The sequence below is a fragment of the Aquarana catesbeiana genome, linkage group LG13 (assembly GCF_042186555.1).
Source record: "Aquarana catesbeiana isolate 2022-GZ linkage group LG13, ASM4218655v1, whole genome shotgun sequence".
NCBI classification, from domain to species: Eukaryota; Metazoa; Chordata; class Amphibia; order Anura; family Ranidae; genus Aquarana; species Aquarana catesbeiana.
In genome coordinates, this window is record NC_133336.1 from 197,022,309 (window position 1) to 197,049,801 (window position 27,493).

At 45.4% G+C, this 27,493-nt stretch overlaps 1 protein-coding gene across 1 annotated transcript; it reads left to right on the forward strand.

Moving 5' to 3' along the window:
- The first annotated feature begins 1,364 nt into the window (after positions 1-1,364).
- NAXE (NAD(P)HX epimerase) lies at positions 1,365-26,548 on the forward strand. Its single transcript, XM_073610244.1, has 6 exons — positions 1,365-1,593; positions 7,149-7,257; positions 9,376-9,486; positions 21,545-21,658; positions 23,495-23,642; positions 26,164-26,548. Exons 1-6 carry the CDS (start codon positions 1,430-1,432, stop codon positions 26,364-26,366), a joined length of 849 nt encoding a protein of 282 aa, XP_073466345.1. The 5' UTR covers positions 1,365-1,429; the 3' UTR covers positions 26,367-26,548.
- Positions 26,549-27,493: the final 945 nt, after the last annotated feature.

The following is a 27,493-nucleotide window of genomic DNA, read 5'->3' on the forward strand; positions in this document are numbered from 1 at the left end:
CAGGTGATGAGTGGTGCCTGATTTCCTCCAGACATGACGCTTGCCATTCAGGCCAAAGTGTTCAATCTTTGTTTCATCAGACCAGAGAATTGTGTTTCTCATGGTCTGAGAGTCCTTCAGGTGGCTTTTGGCAAACTCCAGATGAGCTGTCATGTGCCTTTTACTGGAAGGTGTGAAGAAATGTAGCGCTAACATAATATATGCTCTGTGAAGCAGTGCAAGGAAAAAAAGGTGACAAATTAAACCTAAAACATATGGGAATAAACCCAAATGTGACAGTCAATCACAAAGTAAGAAGTCCGAAATAAAGTGAATTAAATCAACAAAGTCCAAAGGAAGAGCGGTGGATCCAATAGATGAAATAAGATGAGTTACTCTTACCAGATAGGGTGGACCCGGGTGTCAGCGCCACTGGGTCAAAAAAGCTTGGATGATCGGATCAATGGCTCCCTCTGATGGAAATAGAAGTCCGGGGTCTCCACGGATGTCACCAAATGACCTCATGGAACTCTGCAGGACTGGAGGCACAATGTGGCCAAAGAAACACGCCACAGCGACTCTTTCTTTTTACATTTTCAATCTTTCCCTCTTGTTTCTTGTATTTCCTTCTCTGTACACAGAGCAAGTTATAATTTTTTCAGATGTCTTGTGAGTGGTCCTCTATTTTGTTGTCCGGTGATGGGCAGTCACCTCATTATTCAGCCATAGACTGCTCTGTGTCTCTAGAAACCCTAGAAATCAGGGACAGTTGGGAGCTATGATATTATAATGTTATTACATAGCTCCCAACGGTCCCTGATTTGGAGCAATGTCCCTCTGTCCCTCATTCCTCCTCATTTGTCCCTCATTTTGGTCTGATCTATATAGATGTATATAAAATGCACTTTTTACCTATCATAACGTGTTTTCCAGGGCTAAACCTTTCATCTGAATTCTAAATTGCTGCATTTGTAAAATTCCAAAAGCCAATATAAAGGAATATTAGTGATAAAAAAAAGCACTTGTGGGTTGAACCAATCTTGTTTTTTTTGTACAATTCTCCTTTAAGGGGGCGTGGCATGGGGTGTGTCCTATGCCTGCATACTTTTGCTGATAGGTGTCCCTCATTCCCATCTCAAAAAGTTGGGAGGTGTGACTATAATATATTATAATGTTATTATGACTTCAGTCACTTCCTGTATTTGAATCAATAATACCAATTTTATTATTTCTATATTAAATGTATTTTTTTAAAAATCATATATCAGCATAAGTAAACTTTGACAACAGTTGCCCATGGCAACCATATTTTTTCCGGGAGCATATTCTGCGCATGCGTGAGGGACGTTCCATCCTGGTGTATAAAACTCATTGGTCAGGCCGCAGCGCGCACCCACGGAAGTGCCGCTTAGAGACGAGGGGGGCGTGGTTTAGGGGGGGAGAGAAACAGATGCACGGGGTCCGCGCGCTGCTCGGTCTGGGCTTGCTGGTGGGCGGTGCTCGGCTGGCAGTGAGGGCCCAGACGTGCCTGCGCACGGCAGTAGACGGGAGCGCGCAGTGCAGGAAGTACCGAGCTGAGGGAGCGAAGATGGAGGGGGGGCCCAAGTTCCTCAGGTGAGGGGTGGGGGGCTCAGCCTGCAGTGCACTCTGGGTAATGAGGGGGGCTGTGCGGTGCATTGTGGGGAGGGGGGTGAGTGTGATGCATTGTGGGGGATTAACCTCTTGAAGACCAGGCTTTTCTGACACTTTTTGTTTACAAGAATAAATCAGAATTTTTTTACTAGAAAATTACTTCGAACCCCCAAACTATATATATATATATATATATATATATATATATATATATATATATATATATATATATATATATATATAACATTTTTTGTAGCAGAGACCCTAGAGAATAAATTGGTGATTGTTGCACTATTTTATGTCACAAAATAAAAATAATGAAAAATGGGTTATATATTGTTTTATTCTTAATTCATTAAAAAGTATTGGCGCAGCGGTTATTCAAACGCAGTTTTTTTTTTTTTGAAAAAAATACCTTTTAATGAATTAAAAACAAAACAATATATAACCCAATATTATTTATTTTTAAATGATTTTTTTTTTTGTATAATGTGAAAGATGATGTTGCGCCAAGGAAATAAATAAATACCAAACACGTAACACTTTTAAAATTTGCGCACGCTCGTGAAATGGTGACAAACTACAGGGACTTAAAAATTTCCATGGGCGACGCTTCAACCACTTCAGCCCCAGAAGGATTTGCCCCTCCTTTTAACGACCGGGCCATTTTTTTTTTTTTTTTTTTTTGCGATTTGGCACTGTGTCGCTTTAACTGACAATTGCACGGCCGTGCGACGTTGCACCCAAACAAAATTGACGTCCTTTTTTCCACACAAATAGAGCTTTCTTTTGGCGGTGTTTGATCATTTCTGCGTTTTTTTTTTTTTTTGCGCTATAGACAAAAAAAGACCGACACTTTTTTGAAAAATAAAAAAACAATATTTTTTACTTTTTGCTATAATAAATATCCAAAAAGGAAAAAAATAGAAAAAAACTAATTTCTTCATCAGTTTAGGCCGATACGTATTCTACATATTTTTAGTAAAAAAAAAAAAAAAAATTGCAATAAGCGTATATTGATTGGTTTGCGCAAAAGCTATCACGTCTACAAAATAGGGGATAGATTTATGGCATTTTTGTTATAATTTTTTTTTTTTTTTTTTTTTTTTTTATACTAGTAATGGCGGTGATCAGCGACTTTACATTTTTTAATTTTTTTGTGACATTGCGGCAGACAGATTCTCTTTATGGAGAGATCTGGGGGTCTATAAGTCCCCACATCACTTTTCTATGCTGGAAAGCCTGAGATTAAAAAAACAAAACAAAAAAAAAACAATCTCAGGCTTTCCAGCAAAAAAAGGTCAGTGTTTACATCGGCCAGAGCCGGAAGTAACATCATGATGTCGCTTCCGGCCTCCGAGGGTCATAGAGATGGCGGGGGGGGACCATTTAGTCCTGTGATGGTGTTCCGTCAGATATGGCGACCCGTCAGAACGTGTAACGGAAGTGACGTTTCGTCGCCGCCATCTTGCTACACCCCACACTCATCCACAGTAAGGATACACTGAGAAGGGGACAAGCAGACATCTTGTTACACCCACCAGAGTTTTGCATTTTACACTTATTTATAACAGTAAACTGAGTTTATATAGTGAAATACAGTACTTAGAACTCCGTCTGACTGTTTAGATGTTGAATTTTAAAAGCAGCCGACTTATGTCTGATTAGCAAACCTGTGAGATCCGCAGGCTTGCCGCTGGTTTTAATATTCAACATTTAAACAGTCAGACGGAGTTCTAAGTACTGTATTTCACTATATAAACTTAGATTACTGTTCTAAATAAGTGTAAAATGCAAAACTCCGGTGGGTGTAACAAGATGGCCGCTTGCCCCCTTTTCTCTGTATCCCTACTGTGGAAGGGTGCGGGGTGTAGCAAGATGGCGACGAAACGTCACTTCCGTTACACATTCTGATGGGTCGCTTAATCTGACAGAACAATGGCAAAACTTGGTACCCCAGATGTTTTTGAACTACATTTCCCATGATGTTGAACTACACGGCAGAGTGGATGAGCATCATGGGAAATGTAGTGCCAAAACATCTGGGGTGCCTGATCTAGTCCATGGCCAGCTATACGGTAAACTGGCAGTGCCACCAGATTCATTCTCTGGCTCCCCGATTGCATTGGGAGAGCCTAGAAAAGTACCGGGGGGGGGGGGGGGGATCCCCTCCCTCCACCTGTAAAAAGCAATCAAGCAGCATAACAGCCACTAGGATGGCTTTTACAATGTAGGGATTCAACTGCTGATAAAAAAAAAAAAAGATATCTTGATGATGGGTGCGGCTGCACCGAATCTCCGCTCAAAGTCCAGGACGTCATATGACATCCACCCGGAGGAAGGGGTTAAAAGCAAAAGATTCAATTTTTTTTTCGATCTTTTGCTTTAAAAAAAAAAAAAAAACATTTACTTCCAGCCTAGACCGGAAGTGATGTCACTCGTGTCCTCCAAGGCCATAGAAGCGATCAAAGAGGATCTACTCTTTGATTGGCTACGGGAGCGGCCGGCTGCACCATTTCTTGGGCAAAACCAGCGGAACAGGGCGTCTCCTCCCGCTGCTTCTGAAAGCGGTCCAGCAGCTCACGAGCCCCTCGGACTGGTTTCAAGAGAAAGCCGGCCACCGGCTGAAAAGAAACTGTACTTGGGGGGGGTCATGACTGATATCTTCAGCCACAATCCCGGTAAACCAGTTGCAAACTGCGATGTGTATATAGGTATTGCGGTCGGTAAGTGGTTAAAGTAGATGTGAACCCTCACCTTGTAAAACAAGCCATTCAGTTTAAAGGATAACTAAACCGTCATTTTTATTTTTTTAATTAACAAACATTTCATACTTACCTCTGCTGTGCAGTTGGTTTTGCACAGAGTGGCCCCGATCCTCCTCTTCTGGGGTCTCTCAGTGGCCCTCCTGGTTCCTCCTCTTCTAGAGTGCCCCGTTGGAGAGCTGCTTGCCCTTGGGGCACTCATGCGGGCACACTCCCAGGTCCTGCTGCTGTGTCTATTGACACAGACAGCAGAACTTGACCCCCCCCCCCCCCCTGGCTCCCGTGTCATTGGAATTGATTGACAGCAGTGGGGAGCCAATGGCTGCGCTGCTATCTATCTATCTATCTATCTATCTATCTATCTATCTATCTATCTATCTATCTATCTATCTATCTATCTATCCAATCAGGACCCGAGACACCGGCTGGAGCTCGTTCTCGGCGCTGGAAAGACCGGGCTCAGGTGAGTAAAAGGGGGGGGGGGGGCTGGGGGGTGCTGCACTATAGAAGGTTTTCCACCTTAATGCATAGAGTGCATTAAGGTGAAAAACCACGAAAAATAGAAATGACATTTTTTGTGTGTGTAAATATATATATATATATATATATATATATATATATATATATATATATATATATATATATATATATATATATATATATATATATATATACTAATTTTCCCTTTATTATATGTGCTCATGTACCCTCTTATTATCCTTATGCAACTGAGAATAGACAGCTGGGGCGAGAAACAGCAGCACACTGATCTTCCCAGTGAATGACTGTGCAGGGGGGGGGGGGGGGGGGTTGTCAGGACAAATCTGATCATTGGAGGAGAGTACACTGGTCTCCTGCCTAGTGTGGTCAGTTTTTAATAGGAGAGCAGAGGGACTGGCAGGAACACCAGGGATTTCACATAAAGGAAGCAATCAATACAAAGAGGAAAGAATACTTTCTCATACAAGTACATGGCACAGCAGGAACATATCAGGATAATGAAGTGTTGGGGTAACATATTTTTTAATGGGGCGCTCAGGTGAGGGGGTCTGTCTGTATCATCTGGATGCAGAGCATTATGGGGGATTAATGGGGGTGCTCAGGTGAGGGGGTCTGTATTTGAGTGCAGTGTATTATGGGGGTGCACTGGTGAGGTGGGCTGTATTATCTGGGTGTAGAGCATTATGGGGGATTATTGGGGTGCTCATGTAAGGGGGTCTGTCTGTATTATCTGGGTGTAGAGCATTATGGGGGATTATTGGGGTGCTCAGGTAAGGGGGTCTGTCTGTATTATCTGGGTGTAGAGCATTATGGGGGATTATTGGGGTGCTCAGGTAAGGGGGTCTGTCTGTATTATCTGGGTGTAGAGCATTATGGGGGATTATTGGGGTGCTCAGGTAAGGGGGTCTGTCTGTATTATCTGGGTGCAGAGCATTATGGGGGATTATTGGGGTGCTCAGGTAAGGAGGTCTGTCTGCCTTATCTGGGTGCAGAGCATTATGGGGGATTATTGGGGTGCTCAGGTAAGGGGGTCTGTCTGTATTATCTGGGTGCAGAGCATTATGGGGGATTATTGGGGTGCTCAGGTAAGGAGGTCTGTCTGCCTTATCTGGGTGCAGAGCATTATGGGGGATTATTGGGGTGCTCAGGTAAGGGGGTCTGTCTGTATTATCTGGGTGCAGAGCATTATGGGGGATTATTGGGGTGCTCAGGTAAGGGGGTCTGTCTGTATTATCTGGGTGCAGAGCATTATGGGGGATTATTGGGGTGCTCAGGTAAGGAGGTCTGTCTGCCTTATCTGGGTGCAGAGCATTATGGGGGATTATTGGGGTGCTCAGGTAAGGAGGTCTGTCTGCCTTATCTGGGTGCAGAGCATTATAGTGGATTGAAAGGGGTGCTCAGTGAGGGGTCTGTCAGTATTGTGGATTGGGGTCCAGTGATGATTTGTAGGGCCGATCTGGTAACAGGCATTTGCTCATGAAGCCCAGTATGGAGAAATACAAAATATTTTACAGCGCACACATACAAGAATGACATTTCCCTGCAGGAAATGTCATTCTTGTATGTGTGCGCTGTAAAATATTTTGTACTGTTTATAGGTCTTACAGCAGCACCATCTTGAATTTAAATGCATTGTATGGTGTGCCCCCCAAATATGTACTTGTATGTTGTAATAGGCCCTGACCAGGTTTTTGGGCTGGAGCACCCCTCCCCCTCCTCATTACCTCCTATTTAGTGGCCACCAGTGATTAGGATGTATCCCTTTCAGTTCTCCCACATAGAGGAGTTCAGCTCCCATGGTTGAGACAGAGGATCTTCCATTCTATTACTAGTGTAGGACCCACTAATTCGGGGTACTTTGTCGCAGTAAGTGGGCTTAGCACTATATGACCATATAGTGTGACCAAACCCCCGTATTTTTTGAATATGTTCAGGTGTTCAGGTGTTTTTAACTAGCCCTGCAGGAAATGTCATTCTTGTATGTGTGCGCTGTAAAATATTTTGTACTGTTTATAGGTCTTACAGCAGCACCATCTTGAATTTAAATGCATTGTATGGTGTGCCCCCCAAATATGTACCAGTATGGAGAAATGTCTGCAGGAAGTACAGCACGTCACCTATAGTGACCAATCATATTCTTCCCTCGGTGACCCCACCCTAGTATGGGATTATTAGGCCCTTATGAGTAATGTGAAGTTCTCTCTGGTCGGATATTTTCCTGCGGCGGACGCTCACGCCATGTTACTGAGTGTCCCTTTTTTCTTTTGTCAGCCAGGCGGAGGCGCAGGCGGTGGACGAGGAGCTGTTCAATGAATACCGGTTCAGCGTGGACCAGCTGATGGAACTGGCCGGACTGAGCTGTGCCACCGCCATCGCCAAGGTAATCCTACAGGAGACGCCATAATACATCTCGGAAACCTCACACTGAATTCCTCTTGTTTTTTTTTTTACCATCCCCCCCCCCCCCCCCCCCCCCCCGCTCACACCAGTACACCCCATATGGACTAAAAAAGGTGAACCCCAACTGTTCGTCACTTGGGTACCCCTTGGCACCTATTTACCATAACTCTAATCCCTTTGCAGTGTGGGTGGAGTTGGGCTTTAACCACTTCAGCCCCGGAAGGTTTTACCCCCCCTTCCTGACCAGAGCACCTTTTACAATTTGGCACTGCTTTAACTGACAATTGCGCCGTCGTGCAATACTGTACCCAAACGAAATTTGCATCCTTTTTTTTCCCCCACAAATAGAGCTTTCTTTTGGTGTTATTTGATCACCTCTGCGGTTTTTATTTTTTGCGCGAAAAACAAAAAAAGACCGACAATTTAAAAAAAAACAAACAATATTTTTTTACGTTTTGCTATAATAAATATCCCCAAAAATGTTTTTAAAAAACACATTTCTTCATCAATTTAGGCCAATGTATATTCTTTTTCATATTTTTGGTTAATTTTTTTTTTTCTTAGCAATAAGCGTATATTGATTGGTTTGCGCAAAAGTTATAGCGTCTACAAACTATGGGAAAGATTTATGGCATTTTAATTTTTTTTACTAGTAATGGTGGTGATCTGCGATTTTTTTTTTTTTTTTTTTTTAGCGGTACTGCGACATTGCGACAGACAGATCGGACACTTTTGACACATTTCTGGGACCATTGACGTTTATACAGCGATCAGTGCTATAAATATGCATTGATTACTGGGTAAATGTCACTGGCAGGGAAGGGGTTAACACTAGGGGGCGATCAAGGGGTTAAATGTGTGTTCTAACTGTATGGGGATAGGACTCATCAGAGGAGGAGACATATCGTTGTTCCTACTTACTAGGAACAAACAATATGTCTCCTTACCCCTGACAGGACAGGAATTTGTGTGTTTATCGAGTCCCCCGCTGTGCTGTGGGCGCAGGTGCGCGCCCTCTGGCAGCTCTTAAAGGGAACCCTATATATATAGGGTTTAACGCAGGGTGTCATTTTGCCCCCATAAAAAGACATGAGCCGGTCGGGAACCGGTTAAGATCCGAACTGACATACAGCTGATACGTGCCATAGACCTGAAAAGCAGGAGAGATCAGACTACACATACTGCAGAGCGTCTCATAGATGGACCCCCCCCCCACCCCCTCTTTGATTTTGACTTGATGATACACTAATGTGAAACAGGGGTCCTCAGCTCTTCCCAGGGGTAAATATGTAAAAGAAAGAAAATAGTGCTGGCCAAACGCCTCTGGTTCCTCCATCGGTTCTCCAGCCACATCAGGAGCACGTCTCTCTCCATTAAACAATCATAGTAGCTAAACTAGGGGGGCACAAACCGCTTCCTGACACGTTTCACCCCGATTGGGCTAAGTCATAAAGGGGTGTTTTAAAGAGGACCTGTGCTGTGCTAGCTGCACCAAAAAAGCAAGACTGGTCACCAGTATGGACTGGTCTCACTGCAGCTGATCATCTTCTCCTCATTGCGGACCTGCCATGCCTTATTCTGCACCGTGTGTCTGTGTGGAGGTGGACATCTTGGTAAAGGGAGCAGGGCACAGCTGCCCCCCTAGTGACTGGTGGGGATATGATCAAGTCGGTGAGGAGGTGGAAGCACTGAATGAAGGAGAAGCAGGGAGATCCTTGCATTGAAGTTCCTCAGGTACAGCTTCTCCTCCAGCAAGGAGAACAGTGAGCAGCACAGTAGTGGTATTATCTGATGACTGGTGGGGTAATGATAGCGGTTGAGCAAGCAGAGATCCACAGAATAAGCCTAAAATAGGCATTTTAACATATATGCCAAAAATGGAAAAATGGCTCCGGGACTGAAATGGTTGAGAAATAGGTCCACCCAAAGTAAAAACTTTTGCATTTTCATTAAAAAAAAAAAAATAACACATTTGGCCACCTGGTGTTGCTAATAGATACAGAAATCTCCAGATTGCTTTAAGAGGTTGTTTAATTAGCATTAATATTATTATGTGCCTGATTCTGTCTCAATAACATTCCCTCGTCTCTATCGCCAGGCCTACCCAGTGAGCTCATTCACCTCCAACTTGCCGACGGTTTTGGTGATCTGTGGTCCGGGGAACAATGGAGGAGATGGCCTGGTGTGCGCCAGACACCTAAAACTTTTTGTAAGTCCTTTTCTTAAACTCTCGCTCTGAATTTAGTTTTCCGTTTAATATACCGTATCTCACAAAAGTGAGTACACCCCTCACATTTTTGTAAATATTTTCTTCTATCTTTTCATGTGAAGAAATGACACTTGTCTACAATGTAAAGTAGTGAGTGTACAGCTTGTATAACAGTGTAAATTTGCTGCCCCCTCAAAATAACTCAACACACAGCCATTAATGTCTAAACCGCTGGCAACAAAAGCGAGTACACCCCTAAGTGAAAATATCCAAATTGGGCCTAAAGTGTCATTAATTTGTGTGGCCACCATTATTTTCCAGCACTTCCTTAACCCTCTTGGGCATGGAGTTCACCAGAGCTTCACGGGTTGCCACTGGAGTCCTCTTCCACTCCTCCATGATGACATCACGGAACTGGTGGATGTTAGAGACCTTGTGCTCCTCCACCTTCCGTATGAGGATGTCCCACAGATGCTCAATAGGGTTTAGGTCTGGAGACATGCTTGGTCAGTCCATCATCTTTACCCTCAGCTTCTTTTTTTTTTTTTTTTTTTATTGTTTTTATTAAGAGGTTTGTACATTTTACAAAAAACAAACATACATACAGGCAAGAAAAAAAACAAAAACAAAAAACGAAAAAGAAAATGCCAAAAAATGGACATAAACATGAGCAAGTCTGGCATACGAATCCTGTTAGAGCATATGAGTAATAAAACAAAAGCAGTCGCTACAAAGATCAAATATGTCTATTTCTCCAAGGCTGCACCTTGCAAAATTTTAACATAAGATACAGCAAAAAAAAAAAAAAAAAAACAGATTAGAATACCTAATACATGGTATTACACTAATTCAGTGTTATACCACACGTACTAATATTGTGCCCGCCTACAATTCCGCCCATGCCTATCATCCTTTTATATCATCAAAGATATGTTAAAGCGGAGTTCAACCCAAAAATGGCACTTCCGCTTTTCGGAATCCTCCCCCCCTCCGGTATCACATTTGGCACTTTTCAGGGGGGAGGGGGAGCAGATACTTGTCTAATCCAGGTATTTGCTCCCACTTCCGGGCAAAGATAGCCGCCGTATCCGTGGATATCTACGCCATGTCCGGTGTCTCGTCCGTCACCCCCCCCCCCCGCTGTTTTCTGGGAAACAAACAGGTCCCAGAAGACAGCAGGGACCAGTGGGATCGCGCAGCGCAACTCGTGCATGCCCAATAGGGAACCAGGCTGTGGAGCCGCAAGGCTTTACTTCCTGATTCCCTTACAGAAGATGCCGATGCCTGCACCTGGGAGCCGAGGGACAGGCCAGCTTTGGGTGCCGACGTCGTGGGCGCCCTGGACAGGTAAGTGTCCATATTTTAAAAGTCAGCAGCTGCAGTATTTGTAGCTGCGACTTTAAAAAAAAAAATTGGCGGAACTCTGCTTTAAGTAATCAGACTTAACTGGAGGTGCAAAAATAATAGCATAAAACATACACATTTTGATACTTTTTAACATTAAAAAATCCGTAGGGATACTAGTGTCAGGGAAGCTAAACCAGGGGTTTGCAGCCATGGGTCCCACAACTTCTCAAACCTGCGAGGGGTACTCCTCTGTTGATGAAGATGGCGTTCTTTGAGGAGTGTGCAAATAACTTGCGATCACCACTCCTCCACGGTAGGGGGGTAGAGGGGACAGCCAGTTTACATACAATGCATTTTCGAGCTAGAAATAGCAATCTGGAAAGAGGAATTCTAACAGTAGTTGGAAAAACGTCCTCATCCAAAAACCCCAGTATACATGTCAAAGGATCATTAATTAAATTAACTCGAAAATACTGAATAATAGTTTTGATGGTTCGTGCCAATAACGAACCAGATTGGGGCAGCCCCAAAGCAAATGTAGAAGATCAGCTGAGGTGCTGTGTGTCGGAAACCGTGAAATCAGGCCGAGACAGAAGTACAATTAAATCACACTAGTTTAATAATAAAAGTAAAAAGAACAAACATACTCAAAACATAGCCAAAGTTCAGTAACCAGAACGGATAGTCAGCCAAGCCAGAAGTCAGGGATCAATGTAGTGGAACAGCAAGCAGGATCTGGAGCCAGAAGGGATGTCAGCAAAGCAAGTCTTGAACAGGATCGCAGGAGATAGTTTCTGTGATGTTGACCAAGGCGAAGGCAGAGATCCTCTGGACTGGACGGCTTAAGTAGGCAGGACTGACTAGCAGGATCATCAACAGCTGAGTAATTGTGGAGAGACAGGAGCTGGCAGTGGAGAGACAGGAGCTGGCAATTAGCCGACAGCTTAGCGGCCAGCTCAGAGAAGGAAGGGCTAAGCCCAGCCCTGACTGTACTCCCTCCTCAATGACCCCTCCCCCTCGGAGGACCACTAGGCTTGAGGGGAAAATGTGATCAACTTCTCCAGCTCAGTGGGTATATCTCGGGCTGCTATCTCATCCTTGAGGTTGATGCTTCTGGTTTTGGCGCCCTTCTGTCTCAACGTCCTACCTCTGAGAGCACTATGCATCCTTGTGGCTACTTTTCCAAGAAATTGTCACCTGTGGAGTACAATTATGAGATTGGTGACAGAGAGCTGTTAGTGATCATTTTAGCCCTGAAAGAATGGAGACATCTCCTCAAAGATACCACTGTGCCGGTTCTCATTCTTACTGACCATAAGAATCTCACATTTTTGTCTGAGGCTAAACGCCTCTCTCCCAGAAGGGTGCGATGGGCTCTTTTCTTGTCATGTTTCAATTACATTGTCTCATTCTTACCTGGTACTAAGAATGTAAGGGCTGACGCCATGTCACAACAATTTTCCTCCACTTCCAAGTTGGAGTCTGTTCCGGTTCCTGTGATTCCTCCTGATCGTATTCTGGCTACGGTTCGCACCAGTCTTACTTCTCCTTTGGGTGACAAAATTCTTGCTGCTCAGGTCCATGCTCCTCCTGAGAAACCTTGTGACCGCTGCTTTGTCCCAGAGAGTCTCTGTACTGCTGTGCTCCAGACTTACCATTCTCCCAAGGCTGCTGGCCTTTGCCTACTGTCAGAAACCATGAAATCAGGCCGAGACAGAAGTACAGTTAAATCAAACTAGTTTAATAATAAAAGTAAAAAAGAACAAATGTAGTCAAAACATAGCCAAAGTTCAGTAACCGGAACGGATAGTCAGCAAAGACAGAAGTCAGGGATCATTGTGGAACAGCAAGCAGGATCTGGAGCCAGACGGGATGTCAACAAAGCAAGTCTTGACCAGGATCGCAGGAGATAGTTTGTGATGTTGACCAAGGCGAAGGCAAAGCTCCTCTGGACTACATGGCTTAAGTAGGCAGGACTGACGAGCAGGATATCATCAACAGATGAGTAACTGTGGAGAGATAGGAGCAATTAGCCAACAGTTGAGCAGCCAGCTCAGAGAAGGAAGGGCTGAGCCCAGCCAATGTGACAACGTGGGCAATCAGAATCATCTCTTCGATTTCATCTGTGAAGCTGTATTGGGGTTCTATATGATCTATGGAGTATAAACAGCTGGGACAACCTCCTGCGTGGGTGAGAGGGATACCAACTGACCCTGCTCAAGTATCGCCTGCCACGTCTCATCCATCTATTTCCCCAATATCACCTTCCCATCCTATCCTACCTGGTGTACGAATGTTAGCCTGAGATTTGTCCAGCAGTATCCTGTAGAGCAGGGATATGCAATTAACGGACCTCCAGCTGTTTCAAAACTACAAGTCCCATCATGCCTCTACCTCTGGGTGTCATGCCTGTGGCTGTCAGAGTCTTGCTATGCCTCATGGGACTTGTAGTTCTGCCACAGCTGGAGGTCCGCTAATTGCATATCCCTGCTGTATAGGGAAGAAATAAGACTCTTTCTTGTCCCCCCACATTAGCCAAGGCATCAATGAGGGGAGTGGAAATCAATCCCCATGTTGGTTATTTTGGCCTGCCCTGATAGAGTGTGTCGTAGCTGAAGATATTGAAAGAATCTGCGAGAGGAAATATCAAATTCCCCCCTGCAGGTCTTGGAAGTATCTAAGTTGGCCCTGTGCAAATAACCGATGGAGAAATCGCACCCCTTTTATAATACCAATGGTCAAACCCAGAAAGTTTGCTCAATTCCACAAACCTATCCCCCCCCGTCCATATTGGAGAGTAGGAGGAAACACCATTAATTGTTTCATGGTTTCCCACACTTTATTCATCGACTTTAGAGAAGGGTATTGATGAGTTGCTAAACCCACCCGCATCCAAACTGAGCCAAGAGTTGATATTTCGCCTCTCGTGAGAGTAAGATGGCTTGATCTGGGTCCTGCGGACTCTGAACTCCCCACCCTGCTAGGTGTTGTACTTGTGCAGCAAGGAAGTAAAGTTTCATATGAGGAACTGCCAGGCCCCCCACTATCTTTAGGTACTTGCAAAATAGATAAGCGATTCCTGGGTTCTTGCCCTTCCATATAAAGTTACCAAAAAGAGAGTCAATTCTTTTAAACCAGCCATTAGTGATCCTCATGGGGGGAGTTATGTAGAATGTATAATACTTGTGGAGCCCATATCATTTTGATGAGATTCATTTGGCCCACCACTGATAAAGGTAATTTAGGCCAGGCCTTACTCTTCAATTGAAACCTATTCAAAAGGGGTTGTAGGTTGTAACCTCAGCTTCTTTAGCAAGGCAGTGGTCGTCTTGGAGGTGTGTTTGGGGTCATTATCATGTTGGAATATTGCCCTGTGGTCCAGTCTATGAAGGGAGGGGATCATGCTCTTCTTCACAGTACATGTTGGCATTCATGGTTCCCTCAATGAACTGTAGCTCCCCAGTGCCGGTAGCACTCATGCAGCCCCAGACCATGGCACTCCCACCACCATGCTTGACTGTAGGCAAGACACACTTGTCTTTGTGCTCTTCACCTGGTTGCCGCCACATACGCTTGACACCATCTGAACCAAATAAGTTTATCTCTGTCTCATCAGACCACAGGACATGGTTCCAGTAATCCATGTCCTTAGTCTTCTTGTCTTCAGCAAACTGTGGGCTTTCTTGTGCATCATCTTTAGAAGAGGCTTCCTTCTGGGATGACAGCCATGCAGACCAATTTGATGCAGTGTGCGACGTATGGTCTGAGCACTGACAGGCTGACCCCCCACCCCTTAAACCTCTGCAGCAATGCTGGCAGCACTCATACATCTATTTCCCAAAAATAGATGTGAAACACCGCGCTAACTAATAGGATAAATGGAAGCTGCTGCATACAGTCTGACAAAAACAGTGAACTCATATATGGAAAAATGCAGCGCATGTACAATAAAAGTAAATATATGTGATTATAATGGTGAGATGGTGCTAAAATAATTAGCCAGAGGTGAGTTTAAACAAAACGTCCATAAATGGGTGTGAATGTCCAACTGCACAGGAGGTGTAGGTACTCCAAGGGGTGGTGGTAATCTGATGGTTGTCAGAAGTCACCTTGCATCTTAAAACGACTTCCCAGCAGAATGAGCCAATAAGAAGAAATGCAAAAAAGACTCTTACCAGATCCCGTGGATTCCCGTGTCAGCGACAGGGAATCGCATGCGCAGTTTGTCACCAATGACATAGAATGGAAGGTCTGGAATCGCCAATCCTTTGGGTTGTGGTCTGCATAGATCTCCGAAGGCAACCAGATGGGTCCTCACACCAAACAGCCAAAGCGTGGATCAGGAGTTTCCAAAAGGACACCAAAGGGGCGGTTGGAGGTGCTGGGCCTCATGCAGTGAATGTAAAGACAAAAAGGATATGCCTCCACATGGTGCAGATAAAAAAGGGTGTTTTTATTGAGAAAACAACCATAAACAAATAAAAACGTGATCACGATGCATAAAAACAAATGGGCAACATGGAGAGTGGTATATAAAATCCGACGCGTTTCGACCTAGGGGTCTTCAACAGGGCCTGTAAAGATGTCCTGTGCTGAGCTCCAAAGGGAATATCCTATATCCTATACTGGGGCAAGCCAGGCGAACCGGATCCATTCAAAGTGTCTTTTCATGGCCGAATTGAATGGTACCCGGGCCTCGTGTCCGAAGAAACGAGGTTTTACCCGTAACGCTTCTCTTTTTAGAGAGCTGGACCCCGCAGATCAGAAAATGGCTTTAAACTTCCTAATTTCTGGCGAGGTGCTTTACGGTCCCAGAACTGTTGGATCCCCCTATTCGTAGGGGGCCCCAGTCTCTGACGGTTTTTTCAAACGGAGCCCACCGTGAGAGGTGAAGATTGGGTCTGTGTAAACAGCACCCTGCAGCTGGATAAGGTAAGAGGAGATTCCACAGAATTTTTGAGTTCTAGTGGCTTTTCTCCTTTACGGTAAATGCATGCTATGCCTATTGTGACCACCGGGGGCTGCCAAGAGCACAAACCTGCACATGCTGACTGTCTGTCTCAGTGTTTTCATCGCTGTTCATGTCCCAGCGTCTCAAGCAGGCTGCAAAAAGGTAAGATGGAAGGGGTGATTTCTCATGTTTGAATGTCCCCCCCAGGCTAGAGAGGGGCCACAGGGGTCTAGAAAGTGGTTATACCACCCGGGCTCTGCGGCCTAATGGCCACCATCTCTGAAGATAGCCGCTCAGGCAGATCTTGTTACCAGCCTCTCTCCCTCCCCCCCCATCCCCAGCCTTTCTCCAGAAGCATGACAGGAGAGTCGGCCAGTGCGGGAAGCGCTCGTTTTTTTCAAAACTCGATAGAGGATGGGGCGGGACGTCAGCACAGGTGCTTAGACTCCCACTCAGGCCAGCTGCAGGCTATTAAAGGCACTCTGTACAGCTGCACACAGCCTTCTGAGAGACACAGAGCTGACGGTCGCATGTAAGGTGGGACACAGGCATTCTCCTAGGCAGCATTTACTGAAGTAACACCAGACTGAGCATTGGGTAGCAAGGCTTTTAGCCAGACTACATCGCTCAGCGGGCAGTGTTCATTTGTATACCTCACACCTTGTTGCTTTGCACTATGGGTAGAAGAGGTTCAAGCACCCCAGGAACCAGAGACACTAGGGGATCTCGTTCAGGTTCTGAGGGCCCCCTAAAGATGGGCCAGGGACGGCTAGCCAGGGAGAGCCATCGGGGTCAGGGGCTACACCTGCTTCTGGCACTTCAGCCCCTGTATATATTACACAAGAGGTTTTTTCCTCAACCATTAATGGTCTAGAGGAAAGATTAATGGCCGTGATTACATCTTCACTCAGTGGAAGAAAACGCACAAGGCTTTCCTCTGTTCCCCAAGACCCTCAGACTGAGGAGCTCTGGGATAAAGGAGATGAATCCCTTTCAGAGGATCGGGATGGGACGGATGATTCCTCTTCCGAGGATTCAGGTGGAGAGGGACCCTCTGCGACTTCCCAAGAGGAGAAAGTCTTAGTGCAGATCCTCACTGGATTGGTGCGATCCACATTTAAGTTGCCCATACCTGAAACTGCTAAAGAATCCTCTTCTGCTTTGGGGTCACTGAAACCTTTCCAAGCAGCACATGCTTTTCCTGTTCATACTTTACTTGAAAAGCTCATTTATTCTGAGTGGGATCACCCAGACAAACGTTTTTTTCGCCGATAAAGTTTTCAACACTTTATCTGATGGAAGAAAAGTTTATTAAAATGTGGGGAATACCGGCTATTGATGCCGCCATTTCCTCCGTAAATAATAGCCTGACTTGTCCTGTAGACGATGCTCAGATGCTGAGGGATCCTGTAGATAAAAGGATGGAATCCCTATTGAAGGATGTTTTCTCCTTAGCAGGATCAGTGGCCCAACCTGCAGTAGCAGCGATTGGAGTCTGTCAATACTTAAGAGACCATGATAAGCAGGTCATCAAAGTATTACCTGAACAGCAGGCCCAGGGGTTTGCGAACCTTCCAGCGGCCTTATGCTTTGTGGTTGACGCCATTAGAGATTCTATCGTGCAAACATCCCGTCTTTCACTGGGGTTGGTGCATATACGTAGAATCCTATGGTTGAAAAATTGGTCAGCCGAAGCACCAAGGTTGTTTGGAGAGGACTTGGATAACTATATCAAGAGAATCTCTTGTGGGAAAAGCACTCTCTTACCTGTCAAGAAGAAGAGTAAGCGTCCCTCTTTCAAACGGACTCTTTCCCCAGCGCCGGGGGCTTCAGCCTCCAGGCAGTCTCAACGGCCGCCTCCATCAGGGTCCAGAGACAAGAATCAACCCCAGGGACAAAAGAAGTCCTGGGGAAAGAAGCCTACTAGGCAAAACACTAAGACCTCTGCATGAGGGGGCGCCCCCGCTTACTCGAGTGGGGGGAAGACTGCGACAGTTCTCAGAGCTCTGGCAGGAGGACTTCCAGGACAGATGGGTAATCTCCACGGTAACCTTAGGGTACAAGCTGGAGTTTCAGGAATTCCCTTCTCCTCGGTTCCTCAGATCAAATGTTCCCAGAGACCCAGAGAAGAAGCAGTCGCTCCTTCTAGCGTTAGAGCGACTTTTGTCGCAGGAGGTCATTATGATAGTTCCCGCAAAGGACCAGGGATTGGGCTTCTATTCCAACCTTTTTACGGTCCAAAAGCCAAATGGGGATGTCAGGCCCATTTTGGACTTAAGGGATCTGATTCCTAAGGATTCAATCCTTCCGCATGGAATCAATTCGAACAGTAGTTCCCACCCTGCAGGGAGGAGAATTTCTGGCATCAATAGACATCAGAGATGCATATCTGCATGTGCCCATTTTTCCTGCTCATCAGAAGTTTCTGCGCTTCGAGGTAGGAGGGCGCCATTTCCAGTTTGTGGCTCTCCCTTTCGGGATAGCCACTGCACCTCGAGTGTTCACAAAGATCTTGGCTCCTCCTCTGGCCAGATTAAGGGCTCAGGGTATACCTGTCATAGCATACCTAGACGACCTGCTCTTGATAGACCGGTCGGTAGCCTCTTTGAATGGAAACTTGAGGACCACAGTCGGGTATCTAGAACACCTGGGTTGGATCCTCAACTTAGAAAAGTCTTTCCTAAAACCAGTAAGAAGACTGGAGTATTTAGGTCTGATTATAGATACAAGCCAGGAGAAAATATTTCTACCCCAGGCAAAGATCGCTGCTTTAAGAGAGCTGATTCTGGCAGTAAGGACCAAGAAGGGTCCCTCAGTCCGCCTTTGTATGAGGCTACTAGGGAAGATGGTGTCTTCATTCGAAGCAGTTCCCTATGCTCAGTTTCACTCAAGAATGCTGCAACACAGTATTCTGTCGACCTGGAACAAGAAAGTTCAGGCATTAGACTTTCCGATGCACCTGTCGCATGCGGTGCGTCAGAGCCTCAAATGATGGCTCATACCCGAAAACCTGCAGAAGGGGAAATCCTTTCTACCGGTTACCTGGACGGTGGTAACAACAGATGCCAGTCTCTCAGGTTGGGGAGCAGTTCTGGAACAGGCTGCAGTCCAAGGGGTATGGTCCAAGACAGAGAGGACCTTACCCATCAACATTCTGGAGATCCGGGCGATACATCTAGCTCTAAAGGCCTGGACTATCAGGCTACAGGGTTGTCCGGTCAGGATCCAGTCCGACAATGCCACAGCAGTGGCTTATGTCAATCATCAGGGAGGCACCCGGGAGCCGAGCTGCTCAAAAAGAGGTGAACCAGATCTTAGTCTAGGCAGAGATGCATGTACCATGCATATCGGCAGTTTTCATCCCGGGAATAGAGAATTGGCAGGCGGACTATCTAAGTCGCCAGCAGTTACTTCCAGGGGAATGGTCTCTGCATCCCGATGTCTTTTGGGCCATATGCCAAAGATAGGGGGTTCCAGATATAGATCTCTTTGCATCCCGATTCAACAAAAAGATAGACAGATTTGTGGCAAGGACAAAAGATCCTCTTGCATGCGGGACGGATGCGTTGGTGATTCCGTGGCATCGGTTCTCTCTGATTTACGCATTCCCGCCTATTCTTCTACTACCACGACTCCTTCGCAGAATCAGGCAGGAAAGGAAGTCGGTACTTCTGGTGGCCCCCGCTTGGCCCAGAAGGACTTGGTATGCAGAAATAGTAAGGATGACAGTAGGTTCCCCGTGGACCCTACCGGTACACCCAGACCTGTTATCTCAAGGTCCAGTGTTCCATCCTGCCTTACAAACGCTAAATTTGACGGTTTGGCTATTGAGACCCACGTTCTGAAGAGTCGTGGGCTCTCAGGTCCTGTCATATCTACCTTGATTAATGCAAGGAAGCCAGCTTCCAGGATGATTTATCATAGAGTCTGGAAAGCTTATATAACCTGGTGTGAATCCAGAGGTTGGCATCCCAGGAAATATGTCATAGGTAGAATCCTTGATTTTCTACAATTAGGATTAGAGATGAAGCTGGCCTTGAGTACCATCAAGGGCCAGGTCTCTGCTTTATCAGTATTATTTCAGCGGCCACTTGCTTCGCATTCTTTGGTCCGAATCTTTATGCAGGGGGTGATGCGTCTTAATCCTCCGGTTAAAGCGCCCCTAAACCCCTGGGACTTGAATTTGGTCCTGGCTGTGTTACAGAAACAGCCTTTTGAACCAATAAGTCAGATTCCTTTGGTCTTGTTGACAAGGAAATTAATTTTTCTGGTGGCCATCTCTTCTGCTAGAAGAGTATCAGAATTAGCAGCTCTTTCCTGTAAGGAGCCTTATTTGATTATACACAAGGATAGAGTGGTACTACGCCCTCTTCCTAGTTTTTTACCGAAGGTGGTTTCTGATTTTCATTTAAACCAAGACATTGTTCTACCTTCCTTTTTTCCAGATCCCTGTTCTCCGGAAGAGAGATCTCTACATTCGTTGGATGTAGTAAGAGCAGTTAAGGCCTATCTAGGGGCAACTACTCAGATCCGCAAGACAGATGTTTTGTTTGTGCTGCCAGAGGGTCCCAATAGAGGACAGGCAGCGTCAAAAGCTACCATTTCTAAATGGATTCGACAGTTGATCATTCAAGCTTACGGTTTGAAACAGAAGATTCCTCCGTTTCAGATCAGGGCACATTCCACAAGGGCTATTGGTGCTTCTTGGGCAGTGCATTACCGGGCCTCTATGGCTCAAATCTGCAAGGCCGCAACCTGGTCTTCAGTTCATACATTCACCAGATTCTATCAGGTGGATGTGAGAAGGCATGAGGATATCGCCTTTGGGCGTAGTGTGCTGCAGGCAGCAGTACAGGGTCCTCAGGTCTGATTGCACCCTACTTGGTCGTGGTTCCCCCCCCTCAGGTAGCATTGCTCTGGGACATCCCATCAGTAATTACTGTGGCTCTGTGTCCCGTGATGTTCGAGAAAGAAAATAGGATTTTTTAAAACAGCTTACCTGTAAAATCCTTTTCTTTCGAAGGACATCACGGGACACAGAGGTCCCGCCCCTCTTCTAATACACTATATTGCTTGGCTACAAAACTGAGGTATCCCTGCAAGGGGGAGGGATTATATAGGGGGTTGAACTTCCTGATAGGGTGTGCCAGTGTCCAATCACCAGTGATACCTATATAACCCATTAGTAATTACTGAGGCTCTGTGTCCCGTGATGTCCTTCGAAAGAAAAGGATTTTACAGGTAAGCTGTTTTAAAAAATCCTATTTTTTTTCAGATCCTCAGAGAGTTCTTTGCCATGAGGTGCCATGTTGAACTTCCAGTGACCAGTATGAGAGAGTGAGAGCGATAACACCAAATTTAACACACCTGCTCCCCATTTACACCTGAGACCTTGTAACACTAACAAGTCACATGACACCGGGGAGGGAAAATGGCTAATTGGGCCCAATCTGGACATTTTCACTTAGGGGTGTACTCACTTTTGTTGCCAGCGGTTTAGACATTAATGGCTGTGTGTTGAGTTATTTTGAGGGGACAGCAAATTTACACTGTTATACAAGCTGTACACTCACTACTTTACATTGTAGCAAAGTGGCATTTCTTCAGTGTTGTCACATGAAAAGATAGAATAAAATATTTACAAAAATATCAAGGGGTGTACTTACTTTTGTCAGCTACTGTAACATCAGACCATTGTATGCAGTTCCCAAGTCTTTGTGTGTAGATTTGAGATTTGTTTTTTTTTTCCCCCCTGTCCAGGGGTATGAACCAGCCATCTTTTACCCCAAACGCCCAAATAAGCCGCTGTTTGAGAATTTGACCACACAGTGCAAGAAGATGGACATCCCTTTTCTCACCGAGTTTCCAAATGAGGTAACCAAAGTATATCTTTGCTGGTATATTTTAAAGAGGTTTCTTTAGTCCGTTCTGAAAAAATGTAAAGTCAGCAGCTACAAAAAACTGTAACTGCGGCCTTTTATGAAAGACGCTCACCTGTCCAAGGATCCAAGTCCTTCCTCACCTGGGCTGGTTTCTTCCCAGGTCTTCAGTCCCTGGTATGTTAACTGCTGGATGTGCCGCTCTGTGCTTTGTGAATGGGCCTGCAGCCTTCCGGGACCTATGACATGTCCCAGAATGATGCGGAGGATGGTGGTGGGGGGGAAGCTCAAAACCAGTTACCTGCTCCTCCCCCCCCCCAAAAAATATGTGCCAAATCTTTCAGAGGACGGGTGGAGGGTGAGTAAGAGCACAACTTCCCCTTTTGGGCGAAGTTCCACTTTAAAGTGTTACTAAACCCAGGACCCTGCATTCACTATATCTGGTCTCCCACAGTACACAGAACATGGAAATTTAATTATTTCGGTAAACATGAACTGCTAAATACCTTTTCTCATCAGCAGTATAAAGCAGTCTTGTGACTTCAATCAGTGTCTAGTAAAAGCTTGCAGGAGGAGTTTACATTTTTCTCTGACTGCTCTGAGGCTGCAGGACCCCTGACCCTCTGTCTGGACAGTGCTGATTGGCCCTGTGCTGATCACATGCACCTAGAGTTGCCACCTCATCCCTTTAAACCCGAACACCTTTTGAATTACACAGGTTCTGAGGCTAATTAAATGCAGATAAGGCACCAAGTAAGTTTAATTACCACCTTAATCAGCCACAGAACCTGTGTAATTAATATGTGTTCGGGTTTAAAGGGAAAAATTCTCTGGCAATACCCACCAAACTTAGCAGAGTGCCCCCAAGGCTCTGTACTATCGGGAGATGGTTTGGGGACTGTGGAAAAAGGGGAGGATCAGGGAAGACCGGATCAAATAGGCTTTTTTTTTTTTTTTTTTTTTACACAATGAGCAGGATTAACCCCTTAGGTTCCACAGTGAGTATAACAAGCATGCTTTACTGCATATACAGACCGATTTTACTGTTGTGGGTTTAGTGACTACTTACCGCAAACCACCATCATTGTGCGTCGGGACTTTGATGTACAGTACCTGGGGTTATGGCAGCAGATAGCTACCATAACCCCAGTATTTGCTGAAACAGCAAGCAGTCCTCTTTATAAGATGAAAGTGGTCTCTGCGGCGGGTTCGCCACAAGATTACTTTTATCGGGAGAGGTGCCCACCCCCCTCCCGCCGCATTCCGGTCATCTCCGCCGGTAGCGGCGAAGACAATCCGATCCTTTGCCCTCTGAGGCACTGTGTCGAGTGAGGGAATGATGGCCCCCCCACTCGACTCAATGACGTTGGATGACAAAAGCACCGTCAACGTCACTTCTGCCCCAACGGTCCTAAAGAGAAATTTTTTTTATTGATTGGCTACCATGCACAGCTGCACCAGATTTTGCAACCTCCAGTTTTAGTAAATCAACCCCATTGCGCAGTGCCAAGTGTTACAGGAGGCACTGGAAGGTGTCCATGGAAGCGAATGGGACTGCGCCACAACCACGAGTCAAACTGCTTTCCAGGGGGGTGGTAAAATTTTGCTATCCTGTGTGAAAGGAGCCAAATGTTAGTTTGACTGTTGAATCAGCATGACAGCCAGGCAGCTAGTATTTTATAAAGAGAGATCAGCAGTAGGAATGCTTCATATAATCCCCAGGTTTCCATTCTGCTCTAGAATCTAATTGGCTGGTTTAGGCAACACCACAGACGGTACATTTTTTTGGCTATGTAGGTTTAGAATTCTGTTCTCTCTTCTCCTCCTCCAGGCTGAGGTGATCGATGGAGCCTACAACTTAGTCGTAGACGCCATATTCGGCTTCAGCTTCCAGGGGGCCGTGAGAGAGCCATTTGGAACGATCTTGAGCACCTTAAAACGGGTCACCATCCCGATCGCCAGCGTGGACATCCCATCAGGTACAAATCATTGCCATTTTAACACAATGTATAGTATATATGGGCCCAGTATGTACAGTGGAACCTTGGATTACGAGTATAATCCGTTCCAGGAGAATGCTTGTAATCCAAAGCACTTGCATATCAAAGCGAGTTTCCCCATAGAAGTCAATGGAAACGAAGATAATCTGTTCCGCATTGACTTCTATTGCATGCAATACCGCATGTGGCCAGAGGTGTGGGGGGGGCGGGCGTCGGAGAGCCTCGGAAATACTCGGACACAGCTCGGCTGAACTCGGAGAGGCTCGGTAACCAAATGTTTCAGAGTATTTCTGAACGGCTCCGAACCAGTCCAGGTGCCCCCGCACCTCCGGCCAAATGTGGTACTGCATACCCCATTAGCTTGAATTCTGCTAGTCTTTCAAAACGCTCGTTAACCGCGTTACTCGTTAACCAAGGTTCCACTGTATATACATTCAGTACATCTCTCCACTACATTTCTCTGTTTTTGCACATGGTCGGGGACACATAGCTTTAGAAATTAGCCTTCGGAGCCGCATTTGGGAGTCCCAGGTGGGTAAAAGTGACCCCAAGTTTTGAGAGGGGTGTATTTCCCTTGCAGGGATATTATATAACAAAGGGGGTGAGGAGATCTTGCATAGACCTAAGGAAGAGGAACATGAAACCAGAGGCATATTTCCCAATATTGTACAGTGCATCCGGGAAGTATTCACAGAGCTTCACTTTTTACACATTTTGTCATGTTACAGCCTTATTCCAAAATGGATTAAATTCATTATTTTCCTCAAAATTCTACAAACAATCCCCCATAATGACAACGTGAAAAAAGTTTGTTTGAAATCTTTGCAAATTTATTAAAAATAAAAAAATCCCATGTACATAAGTATTCACAGCCTTTGTCATGACACTCAACATTGAGCTCAGGTGCCTCCTGTTTCCACTGATCATCCTTGAGATGTTTCTACAACTTGATTGGAGTCCACCGTGGTAAATTCAGTTGATTGGACATGATTTGGAAAGGCACACATCTGTCTATATAAGGTCCCACAGTTAACAGTGTATGTCAGAGCACAAACCAAGCCATGGAGTCCTAGGAAATGTCTGTAGACCTCCGAGACAGGATTGTATGGAGGCCCAGATCTGGGGAAGGGTACAGAAAGATTTCATCAGCTTTTGAAGGTCCCAATGAGAACAGTGGCCTCCATCATCTGTAAATGGAAGAAGTTTGGAACCACCAGGACTCTTCCTAGAGCGGGCTGCCCAGACAAACTGAGCAATCTAGGGAGAAGGACCATAGGGAGGTGACCAAGAACCCGATGGTCACTCTGACAGAGCTCCAGCGTTTCTCTGTGGAGAGAGGAGAACCTTCCAGAAAACCAACCATCTCCGCAGCACTCCACCAATCAGACCTGTATGGTAGAGTGGCCAGACGGAAACCACTCCTCAGTAAAATGACAGCCCACCTTGAGTTTGCCAAAAGGCACTTGAAGAACTCAGACCATGAGAAACAAAATTCTCTGGTTTGATGAAACAAAGATTGAACTCTTTGGCCTGAATGACAAGCGTCATATCTGGAGAAAAACAGGCACCGTTCATCACCTGGCCAATACCATCCCTACAGTGAAGCATGGTGGTGGCAGTATCATGCTGTGGGGATGTTTTTCAGTGGCAGAAACTGGGAAACTAGTCAGGATTGAGGGAAAGATGAATGCAGCAATGTAGAGACATCCTTGATAATAACTGCTCCAGAGCGCTCTGGACCTCAGACTGGGGCAAAGATTCATCTTCCAATAGGACAACAACCCTAAGCACACAGCCAAGATAACAAAGGAGTGGTTACGGGACAACTCTGTGAATGTCCTTGAGTGACCCAGCCAGAGCCCAGACTTGAACCTGATTGAACATCTCTGGAGAGATCTGAAAATGACTGTGCACCGACGCTTCCCATCCAACCTGATGGAGCTTGAGAGGTCCTGCAAAGAAGAACGGGAGAAAAGCCCAAAAATGTGTGCCAAGCTTGTAGCATCATACTCCATATGTAAGACTTGAACATGGGATTTTTTTTCCGTTTTTTTTTGTAATTTTTAATCAATTTGCAAAGATTTCAAACAAACTTCTTTCACGTTGTCATTATGGGGGATTTTTTGTAGAATTTTGAGGAAAATAATGAATTTAGTCCATTTTGGAATAAGGCTGTAACATAAAACGTGGAAAAAGTAAAGCGCTGTGAATACTTTTCGGATGCACTGTATCTCCGTAACCACTTTCTGCCTGATGGGCTGTCATCAGAACAAGTATAGAGGGGAGGCGCGCATTAGTTCCAGGGCTAACGAGGGATTTCTTCTCACTTCCCGTTTTGGCTATGGGACAGGAAGTGAAGAAAAATCTTCTCAATGAACCACAGATACCAAAAAAAAAAACACTGACCGAGATTATAACTCTCTATTCTTCTATCCAAAAGGGGGGGGGGATTGTTGCCTTTCGTTGTAAATATCATATCTAACATGTTTGTGCTTTCCAGGGTGGGACGTGGAGAAAGGAAACCCAGATGGCATTCAACCGGACATGCTTATCTCTCTGACCGCCCCCAAACATTCAGCCATACACTTCTCAGGACGCTACCACTACCTGGGGGGGCGCTTTGTCCCCAAGGCACTGGAGAAGAAGTATAACCTGAATCTCCCTCCATACCCAGATACCGAGTGTGTACGCAAACTGCCCTAACCAAGTACCTGACCTGGAGGACCTAGAGCACTTACTGCATAGAGAGCATTGGGAGATTGCTGTGCCATTCTTATTGCTCAATCTGTACAATTTAGATTTGTGTTAATCTTACAAATATTATGGATGCACCTTAGTAAAAAAAAAAAAAAAAAAAAGATTTGAATTAAAGTTCTTTTTCTGGATCTACTGTATCATTTGTGGGTTGGAAATTTCAGGAAGGTCAGCTCATTGGAACAAGACAATGAATTCACTGCCATGGAGGAGACTGCAGCTGGAGCGTGACACAGGAAGCTGCCTTGCTTAAAGTACAACTATGGTCCAAAAAAATAAAAGTATACCATGCAATAAAGCTCTATAGCTTCTTAAAGCGGGATTCCGTCCTAAAAAAAAAAAATGTAAAAGTCAGCAGCTACTAACACTGTAGCTGCTGACTTTAAATAAGTACTTACTTGTCCTGGGTGCCCGCGATGTCGGCCGCCTGAGGCCGACCTGTCCCTCGGGTCCCGGCACCGCCATCCTAAGTAAGAGAAACAGGCAGTGGAGCCTTGCGGCTTCACTGCCAGTTTCCTACTGCGCACGCGCGAGCGGCGCTCCGTTCTGTGAATGGCCCCGTGGTGTTCTGGGAACACACACAGTTCCCAGAAGACAACGGGGCTGCTCACCGAGGAGCAGAACACACAGAGGAAGAGGCAGATTAGGAAGACTGCCTAGCAACAAGGGTTTAGGCAAGTTTAAATTTTTTTTTTTTTTAAATGTGTTTTTTTTATTTTTTTCGGATTTTTGGTGATTTTTTTTTTTCAGGGTGGCCCTCCACTTTAAACATATCAGTACTTGTTTGTATAAATGCGGCGAGCAGTGTCCACTAAAAAAGAAATCTTACAAAGGAAGTGGATAGAGGAATTTCTCACCCCCGTCCCCCACTTCCAATGTTGTCATGTATTCTGACAGCTGTCAGGATACACTGATCAATAGATGCAGCCGCTAATTGACAAGTTTTCCAACTTGTTCAATTGACATCTGTCGATTAGGGGCAGCCACACACTAATCGAAATTTAGACCGTCCCCACTGGACGAATTTTGATCTGTCTACGGCTAGCTTTGGACATTTGATCGCCTACATCTCTACT

Bases quoted from the DNA above. Each gene is read 5' to 3' on its own strand.
- NAXE (XM_073610244.1), top strand. From the start codon at position 1,430: ATGCACGGGGTCCGCGCGCTGCTCGGTCTGGGCTTGCTGGTGGGCGGT. The intron at 7,258-9,375 runs GTAATCCTACAG...CTCTATCGCCAG, and splicing joins GTGCCACCGCCATCGCCAAG to GCCTACCCAGTGAGCTCATT. The intron at 21,659-23,494 runs GTAACCAAAGTA...CTCCTCCTCCAG, and splicing joins TCACCGAGTTTCCAAATGAG to GCTGAGGTGATCGATGGAGC.